The sequence below is a fragment of the Macrosteles quadrilineatus genome, unplaced genomic scaffold (genome assembly GCF_028750875.1).
Source record: "Macrosteles quadrilineatus isolate MER2022 unplaced genomic scaffold, UCM_ALF_1.0 Scaffold_4__1_contigs__length_99947679, whole genome shotgun sequence".
NCBI classification, from domain to species: Eukaryota; Metazoa; Arthropoda; class Insecta; order Hemiptera; family Cicadellidae; genus Macrosteles; species Macrosteles quadrilineatus.
Genome location: NW_026542597.1, coordinates 42,951,559 through 42,971,281, shown reverse-complemented (window position 1 = coordinate 42,971,281; position 19,723 = coordinate 42,951,559). Strand labels below are relative to the sequence as shown.

The 19,723-nt window shown below is 34.3% G+C and overlaps 2 protein-coding genes across 2 annotated transcripts in view; one reads left to right on the top strand and one right to left on the bottom strand.

Annotated features, from left to right (window-relative positions):
* Positions 1-969: 969 nt before the first annotated feature.
* On the top strand, positions 970-6,937 carry LOC128991478 (putative gustatory receptor 28b). The gene is made up of 4 exons (XM_054414389.1): positions 970-1,020; positions 4,704-4,772; positions 5,595-5,684; positions 6,711-6,937. The coding sequence occupies exons 1-4, from the start codon at positions 1,006-1,008 to the stop codon at positions 6,813-6,815; spliced, it is 279 nt and encodes a 92-aa protein (XP_054270364.1). The 5' UTR covers positions 970-1,005; the 3' UTR covers positions 6,816-6,937.
* Positions 6,938-10,546: 3,609 nt separating this feature from the next.
* Positions 10,547-19,723, bottom strand: part of LOC128991335 (neurobeachin-like protein 1) — a 423,043-nt gene continuing 413,866 nt past the window's right edge. The window contains exons 9-17 of the mRNA XM_054414140.1: positions 19,453-19,561; positions 18,865-18,974; positions 17,921-18,140; positions 16,819-17,018; positions 15,421-15,593; positions 14,622-14,821; positions 13,510-13,656; positions 12,430-12,578; positions 10,547-11,342 (exon numbers count right to left, since the gene is read on the bottom strand). Of these exons, the coding sequence (XP_054270115.1) occupies positions 11,213-11,342; positions 12,430-12,578; positions 13,510-13,656; positions 14,622-14,821; positions 15,421-15,593; positions 16,819-17,018; positions 17,921-18,140; positions 18,865-18,974; positions 19,453-19,561 (1,438 nt within the window). The 3' untranslated portion in view covers positions 10,547-11,212. The remainder of the gene's footprint in view (positions 11,343-12,429; positions 12,579-13,509; positions 13,657-14,621; positions 14,822-15,420; positions 15,594-16,818; positions 17,019-17,920; positions 18,141-18,864; positions 18,975-19,452; positions 19,562-19,723) is intronic.

Genomic DNA, 19,723 nt, shown 5'->3' with positions numbered 1-19,723 from the left:
GGTTCTAAGAGTATTTGTATGTTGTGTTAGGTTCTTGAAATTCTGTTTCAAGTTTAAATTCCTGTATGGTTTTGTCAGCTATTGATGGCTTACACAATAGAAAAAATATTGCACTTGCACGCAACTGCTGGGAGACTTATTTTCGTCTCTTTAAACTTTTTGGGCTTGTCTCCTTACAACCCAAACTTGCCTGCAAAGTTTAAGTATTTACCTTTTCTTTACTCGTCATTCTTAATATTATTTTTTTCATGTAATATACCAATCACCTTGATTCACCTGCATCACCACAGTTTCACGGTATCTTTTGTGACTCTGGTGTTGCAAAAGGCTATAGAATGTGCAGTGCCACTTATATTGATTGTGAACTCTTTCAATGAAAACGGCCAGCAGCTACAAGAAAATGTACTGGATGTAGTAAAGGCAGACCAACTTGTGTTTAAGATTGGTGAGAAAATTAATTTCATTTGGACAAAAAGGTTTTTGAGAATCACACATTCTTTGGTATTACTCTATTCTACGACACACACAACATTGTATTTCTATTTGATTGTGAAAAAGAACAAACATTTGAACTTCAATTTGGATCTGGCATTTTCAATGTTTAGTGGTATTTTTGCAATCTATACTGTGTTTTTCAATTGGTTTTATTGCCTCACAAATTTACTTTTTCACCACCGCTTTCAAGTTATGAACCGAGCAATGAATTCCATGAAGAAATATAATAATCTGGCTCTTAAAGTAAGACTATTCAATGTGAGTAGTATAATGAAAATTAACACATTGAAAAAAGTTCACGCTGTGAACAGAATTGTGATGTTAGCATTCAACCAAAGACATGGTCTTGTTATTCTTCTTCACTTTTTGCAAAATGTAGCAGCTGTTATCATCAGTATAACCTCTTTGATTAGTGATGTTGTGACGTCAAATAAATCACCAGATCTTACAAACATACTGACTCTAGTACAAGGGACCCTGAATGTAGCAGCTACAACAATAACATGTGCCATGTCTGCTTCAGAGGTATTTATCATCACATATTTTTTTACCAAAACATTGCATCTAATGTTTCCCAATGCAGTTTAAATAATCAATTTAAATGTACTTTTTGAAATCAAAGTAATTGTAACTACAGTAGACCCTCTCTAATCCGGCACTGCACCATCCCGGCACTCCAGTAATCTGGCATCTTTTGGCGGGTGAGGTCTTCTGATTATCTCCCGCGGCCGTGTCGACATTATCGTTGTATTCCGCAGTCGCAGCAATAGTTTTACCATCTTCCGTGGCCGTGTAAACATCCTTATTCACTCCCGCGGTCACGGAAACGTCATCGTCGTCTTGCGCGATCGTGACAAAGCCATGAACATCTCCTGCGGTCGTCATCGTCGTCATGCGCGATTGCGGAAAAATCATGAACATCTCCCGCGGATGTGTAGACGTTATCATTGCCTCCCGCGGTCATGGAAAGGTCATCGTTGTCATGCGCGATCGCGGTAAAATCATGAACATCTCCTGTGGACGTTTAGACGTTATCAACGACTCCCGCAGTCACGGAAACGTCATGGTTGTCATGCGCGATCGCGGCCAAATCATGAACATCTCCCGCGGATGTTTAGACGTTATCAACGACTCCCACGATTACGGAAACATCATCGGCATGCCAGATCGCGCGATCTTCGGATCTCTTAACGAATCACTTAAGTGCATTTTAAGTGTTTTTATTGATAACGTTCCAGGAATCCTGCATTTTCACTAATCCGGCAATATCACAGTCCTATATCTGCCAGATTACTGAGAGTATACTGTACTGCAAAGGCGCTGCAACTATTTAATTCTAGATCAGAGCTATTCAGTTCTTGCAATCATTGTGTAATATATATATGATAACGTTACAATATTTGATCATATTGGGTTAGGGAAAGGAGAGGGATCACTTGATCTTCCTATAACTTACTATCCTTGTCCTATATTATCCTTGTACGTTGAATTTCCCTGTGGGAAAAATACCTTTATCATGGGAGATAACATATTACAATATCAGTAGTTGTTAATGCCAAAAGATTGACCTAAGGAAATCTTCATTCTTTCTCTATGTTATTGTACAGGCCTTAATGGCCAAGTGGATATTCTTACCTTAAACCAATTATTAAAATATTTCAAAAGTTTTCTACTAAACATTTTTGATGATAACTGTCTTTAGTGATAATACTTATAGTGTATTATATTAGACATATTTTTTTTGCTGTATACTCTATTTTAGATTAGTATTCTGTTTTGTAAATTTTTAACAGTGGGTTAGGAAGGTTTGAGTGAAGGATATAGTACCACTGAACGATATCTCCTTCTAAAAGTAAAAAAAGATAAATCAATTATTAAGGAACCATCATATATAGAAAACTGTCACATTGGCTGCTCCATTTAAATCATAGAGAATCCTCTTCGAAAGTAACACATTTTTTTTAACTGAATTTAAATTTGTTTAAGCGTCATTTGTACTGCAAAGTGATCATAATATAAAAAAGTACAATTATAAAATATACCATGTACGGTGCACTCAATTAGTGTATTATTTCTCATTAGTGTAATAAGGTATAGGCGTCCATAGAAGATTTAATCATTTTAGGAATTTAATTTCTTTGACAGTTTACTTTATTGATTCGGTCACAAGATAGCTTTCATCAATTGAATATTCAAGTACATATAAATGGATTACACTGAATTGGACTTCCAGGACCGAGTTTTTGCAATTACTTAGTATTTTTCAACGTTATCTGTAATCTATGAAAATGTACTCTTATTCCACATTACTTAAAGAATCTGTAGACGCTTGTAAAATACTGCTTTATGTTATCAATGCCCTTGGAATTTCCCCTTACACCCCTCAAATACATGGTAGATACAAACGTTTGCCTGTAATTTATGCAGTGATCTTGATGCTCTGGTTCGTAATATATTTTCCTATAAGTTTTTATTTTACAAATAAATTTTTTACCTTTAGCCTACCGATGTTTGCAATCTATATGCAGAAGTTTTGTGAGAATCTTGTTCCAGTTTTACTAATTTTACGAGCCTTATATGACAATAGCAACACCTTCAAATCTAGAATAAATGATTTGGTCTACGCCGACCAATGTCTCTTCACTGTTGGGGTAAAAGTGTGGTTTGGAGTGATGAAGCGCTATTTACAAGTGTCATCCGTAATTGTGACTACTTATTGTGTCTGTGTGACTGGCTTCTACACATACACTATAGCACTCACCATGTTGGGAGTTTGGGATTTGTTCTCAGCACTTATCTTAGCTCTAGCCAACTGTCTCGGGATGGTGTATTCTATTTACTTCTCGTACTACTTTTGCTCGGCAGTTACAATCTTTAAATATAGGTTTCAAGCTCTAAACGAAGAAATCAGGCTGATTCAAAAGAAAAGAATCACAAGTGGTATCAGGTTTATCACCGTGTCGCCTCAGCAATTGAAGGATATTGCAAGGGTAAAAACAATAAAATTTGCTCATGCTATATACCGTGATTATCTCAAGAAGCATAACACCAGATACGGTCCTATTTTACTCTTACAAGTGTTCCAAAGTACAGTGTTGACTATACTGTACATATACTTTACAGTGAGTTTAATGTATTACTCAAATGTTGAAGTGATTCCTCAAACCATTCTTACTCGGTCTGTAATGTTTTTCTCTTATATGGTTGGAATTGTCCAGAACTTTGGTGTTCTGCTCGGCTCCATAATATTTGCCTGCCACAGGACCAGTGTAGAGGTATAGAGAACTTTTTTATATTTCTCACACTTATAATTTTGTAACCTTTGTTACGACTCTGTTAATTAATCGACAATTAATTAATCTGTTAATTAAATTTGAACAATATGTGTCAGTTGCTCTACAGATACGTTGATTTATGGATGGACAATACCTTGTACTTCATGCTGAACTCAATTGACAAAACAATGAGATATTGGTTTTTGACCAATGAGCCAGTAGAGATAATCATTTTTGTTGTTATTAGGAGCTTTCCTTGTCTACCGAGATACAGAGCCGTTGTGACACACAATGGGCCCGAGAGAAGCTATATATGCAGTGCTCTAAAAATACATATGTTTGCACCCCTCTCGACCCCATCTTGCAGGGGAATTTTTCTCTACCTTGTGACCCCAACCTAAAACATCTTGCTCCCCTGGGACCGAGCCCTCCAACCCATTTAATCAAGCGACTTTGCCGGGAACAATTGACAATTTCAGATGACTGTTGAGATAATGAACGTAGCATTTCATTATTAAAATCTGATACTGTATTATTTAATACTAGGCATAAGGTTGCTAACTAAATCTGACTTGATTATTTGAATAATGAAAAAGAAAATTGGAAATAAGCAGTTACTCATCCTTGTACCCAGTAAAAATAGAATACAATATAAATAGAATAAAATTACAATTGGGTGCTTGCCCAATGGATTTGAAGTATGTGAAATAATTGTAATTTTTCATTTTAGACTGGTAACATGTATCCATTTTTCTTTAGTAGTAAAATTTATGGTAATTAATTGTTGAACTTTCATAATTGTAAGAATTAAATATGAGTAAAACAACCTTATCAAATTAAATTTTATGATACTTGTTATGATTACTGATAGTTTGCACAAACCTTCTTATTTAAAGGTTTCACACATACTTCTAATATAGACTTGTATTTCAGGCTAACAATATGGAGAATATTGTTCATGAATTGATGAATGAAACTGAGGATAAAGATATTTTACGAGAGGTACGAGTATTTCCACATTATTAGTTGAAAAAAAATTAATTAAATAGAACTCATGATAGTTTTGATATTGCTAGCCAACATCTTGTATGTTTTAGCCTATATCAAAACTCCAAAAAGTCTTAGAGCTAAATTAAATTGGTACGGTTAACTAAATACACACATTGAAGAAAACACATTTCTTTCATTTCACTTAATATTTTCCATTCCTCTTCAAGTATCACTAACAGAGAATTAGGCTTGAATGAGCAAGTTGCTATTCCATCATCAATGAGAAAGAACAGTTTTATATAAAAAAAATAAAAATGTATGTAAGGTTATTTGTACATACTGTATAAAAACCTATGGACAGTGAAAGAGACATTAATAGACCTCTTAATTGATTCCAATTCTGTCTACAGAAGTTGGACTTCTGCTGAACTAAAGGGAAGGGATGAGTAGACAACTTTTCTTTGTTAAATGAACAAAAATATACATTTTTTCACAACTGTTCTGATGAATTAGATTTTTAAAGATTGTATGTTTGAACATGAAATTCAAAGGAGGGAGGATAAGGACTCACTGCAGATATTTTTCTAAAAATACAAAAGCTAATTCTGACCATGGCAGAATTTTGTGTATACCACATTCTGTACTACATGAATGAAATTGATTATTTGTTTGTTCTAAAGTATTCAGCATCATCTTTACAAATTTCAAAAAACCCTTCAGAATATTTTCAGATCTGAATGAAGATAATTTAAATTAAATTCTAGAAAAACATCAATGTATCATCTGCATGGTTTTTTTGTCGAATTATGCTCTTGAACTTGAACTTGATTTCAGCTAGAGGACTTTTCATTGGAATTGATTCATGGAAAAGTCGTTTTCACAGCTTTTGACTGCTTTACAATTGATTACTCCTTATTCACTAAGGTAAGGCAAAGAAAATTGTTTGAAACTACCTAAAACACTTTTGTCTAGTTACACATTTTAGATAAGCTTAAAATATTCATCATGCTCATGCTGTGCTATCAGCATTGTCATATTTGACTTTTCCTCTCAAATTTGTTTAATGGAAATATTTTAGTGTTGAAAGTAATGTATACAAATATTATATTTTGTTATTCTTGTTACATGTTGTATGAATAAAATAATAGATAAACGGTATCAGCAATCTGATACATACTTTCTCCCATAAGCTCGCCAACAACCTTTATCATGGGTAAGCGGTGGGAGTAACTATGATACTGTTTTTTATAGGGAAAATCACAAAAATTGCGATAGCTTTTGAACTGTAATTGATACAGCAGGGGGTTTGAACTATTTTGTTTAGAATTATAAGGACCATAACACATTAATTTTAATCAAAACCAGCTTTTTTCCTAAAATCCAGTTTTTGTTAGTTTATGGGGTTTTATGGGAAAATAACATAAGTTACAATAAGTTTTGAACAGTAATTTTTACGGATATGGGATTTGGACCATTTTGTTCAGAATTTAAAGAACTATATAACATACTAATTTTAATCAAAATCGTTCAGGCCATTTTTGAGAAAATTCGACATTTCCGTTATTTTATGGGTTTGTTGGAAAACTTACCATTAAAAAACAAAATTTAGAAAAAATAAAAAAGCCTGAAGATACCATGGATTAGAACATACCAAATTTCATCAAAATCAGACTACAGGTGTGGTCTGTAGCTCTGTACACATCCACACACATAGACATCACTTCAAAAACCGCTTTTTTGCGTTCAGGTTCAGGGGATATATCCACTCAAAACTCAAACTCGAAAATTTTGACAAAAAGAATACTTTTTCCATATGGCATACTATGGATATGGGAGAAAGTAAAAAACTGAAACGATAATTTAACAAACAGTGTATTACTGATGGTTTCATCTTTATGTGTAACTATTGATAATACACACCAATAATTAATTATAATTATATTTTTCTAGATTATCGGAGCTGTGGCATCCTATGTTATCATATTTTTACAGTTTGGAAACTTTGATTATCAGCAAATTTTCAATGTCGAACGGAATGAAACTGCATCCTCTTAACTGAGCGAAGAGACTAATTTTATGGTGAAATCATTTGGATATTTTTTTGCCTTGTCACGTCTTAAAATTATAGAATGTAGAATATAAATTATAGAAATTTATAGAAATTATAGAATACCTAGTATTCCTTAAGTTGCTCCCATTCATAAAGTTTTAATTTTACATATTTGTTTATGTCCATCATAGTTTTTATTTCTTCTGTCTCAAAAACATGTTAAAACAATATCTACATCAGAAAAGTTTTTATAAAAAGATATTTTTTTTTTAGAATGAAAATCTTAAATGTAAGCATAGGTTGATATGCACATAAAATTAAATGTCTTTATAAGAAGAATATAATGCCACACATTTGAGCTCAAAAGAACAACTGAATATAACATGGCAGCTGTTCAAAGATTAAAGATCAAGAAATATTTGAACGGCTGCCATTTTTGACTCGGTTGTCCGTTTAAGTTCAAATTTGGGACATTGTATTCTACTAATAAAGAGCTTCAATTTAATGTGCAAATCAACCGATGCTTACATTTAAAATTTTCTTCTGACTCCTAGTGGGCCGTCCCCCTGAAGAGGTAGTGTATCACTGAATCATGTATTAAAATGATGTTAATGCCCAGTAACTATATGTACCAAGTTTTTTAAAGCTCTATCTTTATTACTTTTTGAAATATTTAACCGTCCTGGGACTTCGTTTCCACCCTGTATATACACACATTGAATAATACACATTACGTTCCATCTGAGAAACACTCTTACTTTCCATGCGTCATCATCAAACTTTCTCCAGGATTTTCTTGAGCTCACAATTGTGAACACAAAGCGTTGAAATGTGTGAATCCAACTGAGCTTAAAAATATGGAGTCTTCTGCAATTTAGCTAATTAAGATATAATAGTTTTTTTTTACAAAATAGATTTTTATTGTGTCAGAGAAAAATAAATGTTGTAAAATTCTCTATTCTTTCCTTCTCTCAATTTAGAGATGTGCTGCAATCCTTAAAAATACAGAAAACGAAAAATATAAAGTTTTAATTCATTATTTGAATACATTTTTTGTAACCAAACTGTAATAATTAATATAATAAGGTATCATCATCAATACCAGTAAAAAATAAACCAGGGATCTGGTTTTCATAAATGCTAAGTACTTAAAAAAAGCAAATTAAAAACATTTATTGGTATATATTTTTGTTGGGGTGAAACCATACCATGGAAGATTTTATCATGGGAGATTCCATGTACAAAATCCACGGTTGACGTTACTGGACATAGACGTGCTCCACCCATCAAGATTCCTATGAACCCATTTCCTTACTTAAATTTTGTTTTGTCTACTCTACATCAGAGACATCAGATCCAAAACAAAACAATATCATAATAATAAGCTTTAAAAACACAAGTCAGTGGGTGTATTTTGAAAGCGGCTTGCTGGCACTTTTCAAACTAAATAGAGAAAAAGGAACAACATTTTAGAACGATATCAGGTTAGTTAAAACATACTATTTATTATTCAACAATTATTTCATGAATGCATGTATGATTGTTATTGCTAACATATAGGGTATCTTGATTTATTGTAAACAAATAACAAACTAAATAACAAAAAGGCTAAGTAAAAACTACAAAGTTCTAAAAAGCAATGAAACAACATTTGAGGGAATCAATGTTTTCTAATTTATTTGCTTTACACAATACTGGACATATGTCTGGATGTATTTAATTAAATGTTACAAAAACTAAAAAGAAAAGCACATCTTTAGAAACAGATTGGACATTTGTACCACAAAGCTATTTTCAATGTTGGGAATTGCAGCGTTGGTTGTGGTTGCATATTGCCTATAGACAAGTTGTTTGACAATATAGCCGCAGTGGTGAAGCATAGACATTGCCTCAACTCAACACTCTTATGTGCCAAACACAAAATGTGCCCTGTTCAAAACATGTGAACAATTTTACAATCCATGATGAATTCTTAAATATAACCAAGGTTTCAATCAGTCTTACCCTGAATAAAATAAGGATTGATAAAAAATAATATTAATTTATAATAACAAAATAAGAATAAAATACCTTAACACTAGATAGTATATCTCGTTAAGTACATCAATAAATTGACAATACTGTACAGTATCATTCAAACAACCAATCTTCTAGAGTTAATTACATTTAACAAATTACAATACATTTTATTGCAGTTTAACGAATTGTGAAGTATTACTAATTGACTTTGGAACGGTAACATTGTTTAAATACACAAATTGTCACGTTAAGAAATTAAAAAAGGGCTTTTGAGAAAAGAAAGATTTTTAGGTAGAGCCTTAAACAGAAGAAAATTTGACTCATTATAAAAACATGAAAATTAAGTTAACCATGAATCTACCTTCTAAAAGGTTTTGACAATCATATAGTAAAGAAGACAAAGCATACTAGATTTCTTTTATATAGACATAGGCCTACTTTAAGTTGTTGGTATTTTATCTAACCCCAAACGAGTAGTGGGAGAATTACACTGAAGTGGAGCCTCAGTTACGCTTCCAATAAAATTTAATGGACAAAATGACAAACTATTTTAGATAAACTTTCACCATACTTAGCACTATCACTTACCATGAAAGCAATAAAAATTCCTTTATAAGCTGTAGTTAATTAATTTTGTTGATCATGAACATGGGCTGCTTTTACAAAAAAGGTGGCAACTTGAAACGTTCTTATGTGGACCATTGTAGTCTATTTATCAATGGCCTCTTCTAACGTTAAAGAATATGGCCTAAGAAAAGCTTGTAATCAAGAGATATGCCTGTAAATAAGTTGTGTAGATATGTGGAAGACTATACACTAAGGATTGACTGATCATTGAGCACTACAGGTTTGTTTATATACATAATATACAGATATCTTGGTATTCAATGTAAGGTTATCATGAACAATCTAACTTAGCTAAACCCATGTTAATATACAATGTTTTGAAATATTGCAATATGATTAGACAATTTTAAACAACGTGCACATATAATAAGTGCTCAATTGAAATACTAAAATCCATGTAAAAGCTCGTTGGTACTAATATTTTGTTGATGGTCTCAAAAGCTATAACATTCTAATTTGTTTCTAAGCTATCTTTATTAGGTGTAACTTACCTTTTCACAAAACAACATTACTGTACGGTTTAAATGGTGAAGTGTAAAACCTTTTCAACCGAGTACATTGGTAGGAGATAACTGGAGATCATTATATAGGTACATAACCGTAGGTATATAAACCGGATAATAACCGATGAGTGACAAAAAAGGTTGATGCAGTACGTTTAATAAAAAAAATGAAAAAAATGTTTTGGTTTGAACTGTCTACCCTATTTTCTCAAAACAATAACCGCATAAATTAACATTATACATGTATGTAATTTAAAAATGCATCACAAACATTTATTGATTAGACTTTTATTTGTTTCAATATTCTAAAATATAAATCAAACAAGCTTTTCCATCATACAAATTTTTTATTAATTTTAAGTGTTTTTGTCTATCAATAAGTGTGTCCCTCCAAGCCCATCCCTAAAACTATTTTCCAAAAACTGAATAAAAAACTTAACATTTTAAAGGAACACATCATCAGTTTAAAATGTTGAAATGCTAGATTAAAATGTTATTGGGTAAGAAGAAACTCAATAACACAGATTTGTGTTATAAAATAAAGTTGACATTCCAGAGAATAATATAGTTTGTAAATTCTGGGAATAATCAAAGAAAATAACTAATAAAAACAAAAACCTAAAATTTGCTTCACTTAACAATAATAATGGTTACAACGTGATAAATTTCAACTACTCATCGACTAACATGAATTGAAAGCAAGTGTCAAATTCACTAATGCAGACAACCATCTTATAAAACAAAGAGCTTTCACAACAGTCATATACACACAACTCAACTAAGTAAAACTATTAAGACAACAACATTTAGTCTCAAATAAAATATGTATTATTCCACGAATATTAGAACAGAAACTGGTATGGATCATAGACATAAACAACTATTTTTAACTCGCTCAAATCCTATACCAATAACATCAGGTAGGTTTAGACAGTTACATTTAAGGATTGTTAAATAATAAAATAATGTTTACTTTCTGGCCAATAACATAATATGTTAATGTTTATGATCCACAGCAAGTATTCGTGGTACATTCTATCATTCTATCAATGTTTCACAACATCTACATATATACTATTAAAAACTCTTATTGGAATAGACAACAATATTCATTCTTCAAAAATAAAACCTATATCTATAATTCTTACTATTTGAGTAAATATTATAAAATCAATCATATCTTAACAATGCATAATTTTAAACATTCTTATCACTATGAACACTACTAGGAGTGGAATGTAGCTATTGCGATGTTACGAGTTGGGGACGAAGATGACGACAATGTTGCCATCCTGGAGGGAGACAAGGAGATGAGAGTTTCCCGGAGTGACCACTACATCCTGGATGGGGATGTGGAGGGGGATGTCAAACACTGGATACAGCCTGGAGAAAAACATCCGGAAATTACTTGTTATAAAAAATGGTGACATTTGAACTGTGTATCGATCCATACATGCATTTGGGACCACTTAACAAAAAAGTAGAATCTGAACAATAATGACAAAAAATCTCAATGAATATTATTTTATTTTTTTATAATTTATGTAAAATTCTGACTTTTAAACATTTTTGTATTTTGTACCAACAAAAAACCCGAGATGCTGGGACGTGTGCCACTGCACCATTCACTCTTGCCTAAGGCTGACTCTGTACCTAAATAATATATAAAATGAATAATTCTACTATATACAGTAACTCACACACACACCATGAATATTTGGAGTGGTTCTTTTACAAAAAGAAAATCCTGGATAGTTAAAATCGAAAACCCCTAAGGAAATCCTGTCTGATAACTTTTTAAACTAAACTCTTTTAACTTTTAATACTTTACCAATTTTTCTTTTAAATTTATACTTTTCACTAATATTTTAAACGATTTTCAATGGCCAATCACATAAATTGTCTTTTGATATTGTTAGTAATTGTTATTCTAAAACCTTGTAATATTTTAATATTTTTATATTAACCATAGCCGAACATGTTTTTACATGTTTAAATAAACACTCTGCGTTTGCTGCAAAGTGAACAATAGAGCAGTGTAGATCTCCCACTCCAATAGAGGTAATTTTGTGCATTGGCAAAGAAGCAAAGATCTTTACTAAGCTTTTTGATTAGGAGAGGCTCTAGGATTGTGATCTTTAGGTACAGTAGTAAGCTTACCTTAGAAAAAGTCTAGGTAGGAAATAGTACACACAGAAGACATCAAAACTTACTAGTATAGGCCTTACCAGTAAAATAACTTATGTACTTAAAATATCCTTTAACATGAAAATATATATTTTTGAAAATACCAATAAATAGTGTCATTGTTAGCCCTCTCTTGTTTGCACTTAACGTCATTCTGGGAACGAAATATTAATTTTTTTTTTGTGTGAACTATGGCCTGCCTACTTGTTCTAAGGTAAGCAAGCTGATATCCCTTTATTTAAAAAGTCACAATCATGTTTGTCCAGTTAGAAGGCTATCATACCCGAGCAGTCTACTCATGGTGAGGTCGCCAGCATCGTCCACCACCACCAGACAATCCCCTGCAGTGGCAAGACCAGTGACTCTCCCAGCCACGTACTTGGAGCCAACCGACTCTCCGTTCACCGAGAACACGTGGACTGAGTGGTTTGTCTGGAACAAAAGTAGGGATGGCTTAGCTCAGAGCAAACTATAAATATTGATAGGGTAATGAGATATTTCTATACTTCACTAATGGTAAGACAAAGTCTTGAGAGTTGGCAGGGCCGCCGGTCATCTTGGATTTTCTGTCCATAACGGCAATGTTAATGGTTGAAGCATTTTACGGCATTGTTTATTAAGTTAAAAAGTTGCAAAATATCTAATTTTAAATAAAGCAATTGAAACCGCAGATGTGATTTGCTATCTACTTTTTGATTCTAATTGTTATTATTTTGTCAAACTACATAAATATATTAACTAAAACTGTGATTTTTTCAACCCCTAAAACAAAAGTTTTAAAAATCAGAAAAGCAATTAACACGGAAAATATATTTAAGAATCACATAATATTTCCTGCTTGATAATTAAGCTTACGGTGCATGATTAATATGCTTCAACGTGAAGTCATGTTTTTGCTGATCGGTGCTAGGACAACCACTGTTTAGCCTGGCATCTGACGGTCAAAAATAATGCAAAAAACTATTGACTCCTGCCGACTCTTAAGCACTGCGAGTAATTTCACGGCAACTGTATTTTATGAGGAAACACTAGCTTACAACGGAATGGTGGGGATATGAGGGAGGTATTTACTACTTAGGGAGGGGTTACGTAGATGATAAAGGATCTGAGGGAAATATAAACTCTGACTTAGAATAACTGATGACTGATAAAGAATCAGCTTTCCAAAGGAATTAAGATACTGTATTGATTCATCTTAATTGGTTCAACCTATATTCAAACCGTTATCTCAAAAGTCAAAACATTATTCCCTTTAAACATTTTGATTTTAAGTTAAAGAAATGAGGAATCAAAATGCTGAAACCACTGGAATCTTATCAAGTACCATGAGACATTTTTACTCAAAAGTTGTACATATATTTACCGTAGAGTTAGCAGCAAAAGCGACATGACCTTGGGCAGAGATAGCGAGGTAGGTGATCTCCGTGGAAACTCCCAGGTCACAACCAGCTGGATACAATGTACGGAGGTACTGGCCTTCGTGGATACTGTGGATGTTCACTGTGCCATCCTAGCCACAGAGACATTCAATGGTGTGAGTTTGACTTATATACTAGTGTAGTAACGATTTTGTTTCCACCAATAACAACGAAAATGAAGAGTTAACGATGAAAGAGAGTATTTTAATATAGTGTCTGCACTCTGCAGTAGCTGCCACCTGCCAAACTAAAATCAGGCATTGTAACTTTACCAAGTTTTCCCAGGGATTATTTATGTGAAATGTAAAGACATAATGCAACATTTCTGCTACAGCAGAAAATTGGCGACATTTAACTATCTGTATAAATAAAAATGAATCTCTTTTTTTTATGGTATTCCATAACTCATGAACGAGTGCACAGAATTGGATGATTCTTATTTTGTTGTCTTTCTTATTGCCAGGGGAAGGTTCTTATGTAAAGAAATTTATAATCCATCCAACCATTATTTGGTAATTTGATTTTAAACATTAAAAAAATTCCTTCACATTAGCATTGGAGGAAAATGTTTTCATTAGATTGTGTGATACAATAATCCAACTAAAAGGTGAGTGAGCGTAGCGAACGAGCTAAACCTGAAGGTGAGTGAGCGCAGGGAACGAGCTCATCTTGAAAATGAATGAGCATTTGACATAAAACCACATTAGGACAGGACAACATCTGTTGGGCCAGCTAGTATCAAATAAACTAAAATATAATGTACATATTACTAGACTATTAAATGTTGTCAGCTGACAAAAGATATTGTTTTGTTCTTGTTGATTTTGCACAGTTCAACCACCCTCCTAATTCAAGCCTGGCTTTTCTACTCAAATTATCAACAACAACAAAAATGAACAAAGATTAAAAATATCTATTGTTCAGACAGTTCATTTACAAAATAAAAAAATGTACAATGTGTAATGATGTAATGGGGTTACATTGCAAAATTATGTGGGTTTTCGGAAACATTCCATACCTAACAAAAATATTGGGGGTTTTCCTGATCAAGTCTTACCTTCGACCCAGAAGCAACCAAATCGAGCTCGGTGGCGATGGCGACGGTGGTGACTGGCTGGTCGTGTCCGTAGAGTGTTTGAACTGGTCGCAGAGGTGCAGAGCTAAGATGGCTGATGTCCCATACCACCACAGTGCAGTCCTGAGAGCCACTGGCTAGGTACCAGCTGCACTGGTCCAGAGCCACACATGTTACCAAATCTGTGAATAGTGAAAGATGTTGTACATTTTATGAAATAAATGGAGAAAACAGTAAATTGTACACTTTAAAGAGACTCATTATTGGTGAACTGTATGTTTCCACAACAGTGTAAAATCCTTGAGCATTCACTTGAGCTCCAGAATGGCCCTATGACTATAGGAGACCAACATTGAGTTCAATAAAATCTGTTGCCATAATGCTAACACATTTAAGTAATAAGAATTATTAAGCTTTTGCACCTATGGTTCAGTCTAGGTCTCTTTGGGGCATGCCGTGAAATGAATTTCAACTTTTGACCTTCTATTCAAGGAATTAGGGGGTTTAATGTTAAACCAATCAACTCCTAACATCCAAACACCACAACCACCCCAACCAACCAGATTATCTGTGCATTTCCCAAGTGCTGGAAGTGTTTGGTAATGGAGATTAACCTCTTGTTCTTGAGGGTAGGAGAATTTACATCATCAAAATGATCATTTTTCAGGTAATTTCTCACAATAAATTATATCAATTATTCAAAATGGCTTCTTATTCGACCAACTTCTTGTTTTTGGCAAGGTTGTATGTTCTCAACACATTTCCAAGCGCCACTACTCACCAAAGTGCCTGATGACGGAGACCAAAGTCTTGTTCTTGGTGAGACTGTACACCCTGACACTGCAGTCCCAATGTCCAGCAGTTATCAGCATCTTACCATCATGGGACACGCAGAACAGCTGACTGTTTGGACTGATGCTAGGATGGAATGAGTCGGATACACTACGACGAGTCCTGCCATTCACAGTGATTATTAAAACACTTTACAGTAATATCAGAATGATATCAATTAAGATGGTACTTCATCGGTAACGGTAACATACAGTTAACTACACAACTGTGCAAGAGATAAAGTTTGATGTTTGGTTTGACTAGCATAAAATATGACTCATTCTTGGAAATTATTCTAAATAGTAATATAGTATACACGCTGTTCAAACGGATCAGTAGTTGTTTTATAATACAAATTAACTAAGATAAAACTCCTGGAAAAATCATTGAACAACAACAATATAAGTTTGCTCCTGAAATAGACTGATGCTATATTGTTTCCAAGTAGGAAATGAAAAATGCAAATTTTTTCATGTTTCTAGGTTCCCTTGCTCAAAAAGCTGGTTGACATGCCTTGACGTCCTCACCTATCAATCGATGTAAGTTTCCTTTCTAGTTATTTTTAGGCATAGTTAAAAACTATATTTAGGTTTCTCTAGTTATTAACTTGAATTTTTGCTTTAATATATATCTTACTTTTTTGCTTAATTATTGTAAGATAGTATGGACTATTATGCTAGATAAGTGTAGGATGAGTGGCGTGATCTTGTAGTCTTGTTAGTGACTAAGGCCGACATGTTCCTTAGACACAGCTGTTAATTAATAGCCCATACAGCTAATGGCAACTAAGGGACCTACAGTTAATAGTGGAATCCGAACCACATTTTTTCCTTGTAATTAACAAATTGGTCTAATTATCAGGATAGTACTGCGGATAGTCATAGTACTCACTAGTGCGGACGTTAATCCACACTAGGGAGCATCGCATCCACCTTGCGTGCCTATAAATATCCACAATTCGTATAAAAGGAGGGACATAACCGTATCTATATAATTATTATAGATATTTTTTAGGTTACTATAAATAAAATTATGCTTAGAACATAATAAACTCTTTAATTTTATATTACCCTCATACATGAGCCCAAAACGTTTAATTTGAGACATAAATAAGGTCTTTCGGACAATTACTTCAAAAGATACAGCAAGAAATCTAAATTTCCAAGATGACGGGCAGTTTTTTCAAAATGGCGGCCGTTCCCCAACTGGGATTTCTTGGGACTTAGTGTGGGCCACTCAGGACATTGTTTTGAACATTTCCACCAATTTTCAGCCTGTTATCAATTTTGTCCGGGTCATAACCTAATTGCACTGGACTAAATAGCAATTATCTTGCAACTGTACTCACTTTGGATGTGCCATGGTTGGGTCGGTGTCGAAGGTGAAGCCTCGATTATTATACCTATCGTAAGGTAGCCACGAGTGAACCCCCACCACTCCTCCACGGGTGACAGTCACCAGACAGTCTGGCAGTGCTGTCTGTAGGAACCCTCGTGGCGGGGAGCGGGGGCCACTGACAAACACTACGGGGTCTTTGTCATTGGACACCTACAGAAACAAATAATAAAATGGTACAGTAATGAGTTTAATAAACAATTTAAAGATATTAAAAATTGTGTTAGAACATGTTCAAAAAAACTTCAACCCAAAGCAAAAAGTCAACCAAAAATTCATTTTAAGAACATAGGCTATTGATAGACAGATTTTTGGCATAAGAAAATGAAACCAACCCATAATTTGCATATTTCTACATTTGTTCACATCAAACATACATTGACTATCAATCCATTTCTCAGGCAGTATGGGACTGTCATCAGGCCATGAAAGCTCTGGAAGAAAACAAGAATGTTATCCTTAGTTGGGTTCCAGGGCACAAAGGTATTGCTGGCAATGAGGGAGCTGACAAGTGGGCAAGGTGCTGAAAGCCCGCTCATGGATCCAGAGCCAACGTGTGGTATTGCTTACAACACAGCACGCAGAGCTGTTCACCAAGAACATTGAAGGAGCTGAGAAAGAACAGAGGGCAACATACAGTCAAAGAGAATGCTGCAGACACCTACCGGTCCGATAGTGGCAGATGCCCTTGGGCTGAATAGGAAGACCCTGCGGAAAGTTGTTGGCTTCATCAGCGGCCACTGGGTATTCCGCAGACATCCATACAAGATGGGAATTCAAGTTGAAAGCCTCTTTTCTAGAAAATGTTGTGATGAGGAGGAGTCAGCCTTCCACGTTAAATTTATGTGCCCAGCCTTTGGCTTATTGACGGGAGATTAAAGGGAAGAACAGGTAACCATAGTCAAAAGGATCTCATGGGTCACTAAGAACCTGTGGTTTGACGGAAAATGAGGACCTGTGAATGAGGGTGCACAATAAGCTGATTCAGCTGCGATGCAATCCTGTGGTCTACCATAAACCTGACCCTCTGTTAAAAAAAATGATTCATTTCTCACCTCAACAGTGATGGGGGTCAGTTTGTTGAGGAACATGGTGATGTCAGGTTTACGTTCACTCTTCAGCATCTTGGCAAGTGCTTCAGAACTGCTGAGTCTCTGAGGGTGTGGCTCCTTTAGCAGCTGACTCGGTGTCTGTCCGAAGTTGTTGATCATCCCTTCCACAGCCTCCCGCTCCACAGGGTTGGTGATAGCGTCTAGGTCCACAGCACCCTCATAGCTATGGTGGAAAACACTTTTTTACACATTTGTTATTCTCACATTTTTTATCTAAATATACAGTCCCATCTTCAATCTACTCTCTGAAGAAATATCAGTGTGTACTTTGGTGATATTTTCTTGTCTATAAGGATTCTCTGGACTCAATTTTTTCAGTTAAGCTAGCTAAAAGCTTTTCAAAACAATACACAAACATAAATACGTTAGAAGTTTTATAACCAGTATTCTCCACAAATTTATTAAGATTTTTCAATTGTAATGTACCAGATATTAAACGTAAATAATGAGTAGCCTCTGGCCTAGTGTGCAAGTCATAAATAGTGTACCTTTGCATTTGTAGCAAAAAAACAATATTTTTACGTTTTTTGTAAGGGAACAGTCCAAACTCTAGTCTCGGGTCTCGTTAGATAGTATTATTAAATGGAAGCCTGGACGGCATCTCAATGGAATTGAACATTTGATCTTAAGATGTGAAGGTGAGCAGTAGTGGCCTATTAAATGTGCCTGTTAAACTTTGCCTCTAAAAATTCTAATTTGTTATTCATTTGAAATATTTCTTGAAATTTTTTTTTTATTAGTCTGATAAATAGACAAAAATGAAGACAACTATCTGGTAAGCTGGGAGAGTGTAGTGTAGTCTCCAGATACTCACCGTAAATAAACTAAGACCGAAGCCAAAATATATTTCAAAACCAAGAGGAATAGGATTCTAGTTGTGATTTTACCTGCAGTAGTAAAAGACATTAAGGGCTTCGACAGCCTTTGGACCCTTCTGCTTGCAGCCAAATATCAGGTCTATCCACTCATGTAGGTGAGCAGACACATGTTCTGATTCCTACAACACAAAGACACTCGGTTATGGCGCTGATCAAATAAAATATGATGATTACAGACAGGGCCGGTTCTAGACATTTTCCTATTATAAGTAAACAACATACTGGCGCCCCAATCACGGAGGGCCGCAAGGAACAGAGGGAGGCGGCATTTTTGTACTACAAGAATTCTTTAGATCAGCCAGTTTATGTAGTGTAGATCAATATCCTACCTACAGTCTACTTTGACCGTGGAATCTTACTTACTAGTTACCAAAACCTATGTATTGGCAATAAGTAATTTTGATAATATAATTTTTTTTTATTAAAATAATTTTAAATACAGTAATACACATATATTTTTACCCTTGCATTATCCAAATTTACACACAAAATTCATCTACCAATATGCTCCAAATAAATGTACAAAGGAGTAGTTGAAGTTGTAAAAATATTATTGGTGATAGTGCGTTGATTCTCAAAATTAAATGAATTTGTTACCAAGGCTTTTCGATGTTTATAGATGAAATCTTCTGCGCTTGAAGCCCACTTAGGCAGATCCACATCATTGACCCGATCTTTTGTGCCTTGCAGCAGTCCGAGGTCAAATCTGTAAAAAGAATGATGTCGGTAGCAGAAAAGTACACATAAAGCTACCCTCTGAAAATTTTCTACAGCCTGTATAATCTTATTGGTTTCATGTTATAAAGACCTGTAAGAATACTCAATGTAAGGAAATGAGAGGCACAAATTACTCTTGGACTCCGTGTCA

Coding starts and splice junctions, on each gene's coding strand:
- LOC128991478 (XM_054414389.1), top strand. Junction 4,773..5,594: donor ATAAAGATATTTTACGAGAG/GTACGAGTATTT, acceptor ACTTGATTTCAG/CTAGAGGACTTTTCATTGGA. Junction 5,685..6,710: donor ATTACTCCTTATTCACTAAG/GTAAGGCAAAGA, acceptor ATATTTTTCTAG/ATTATCGGAGCTGTGGCATC.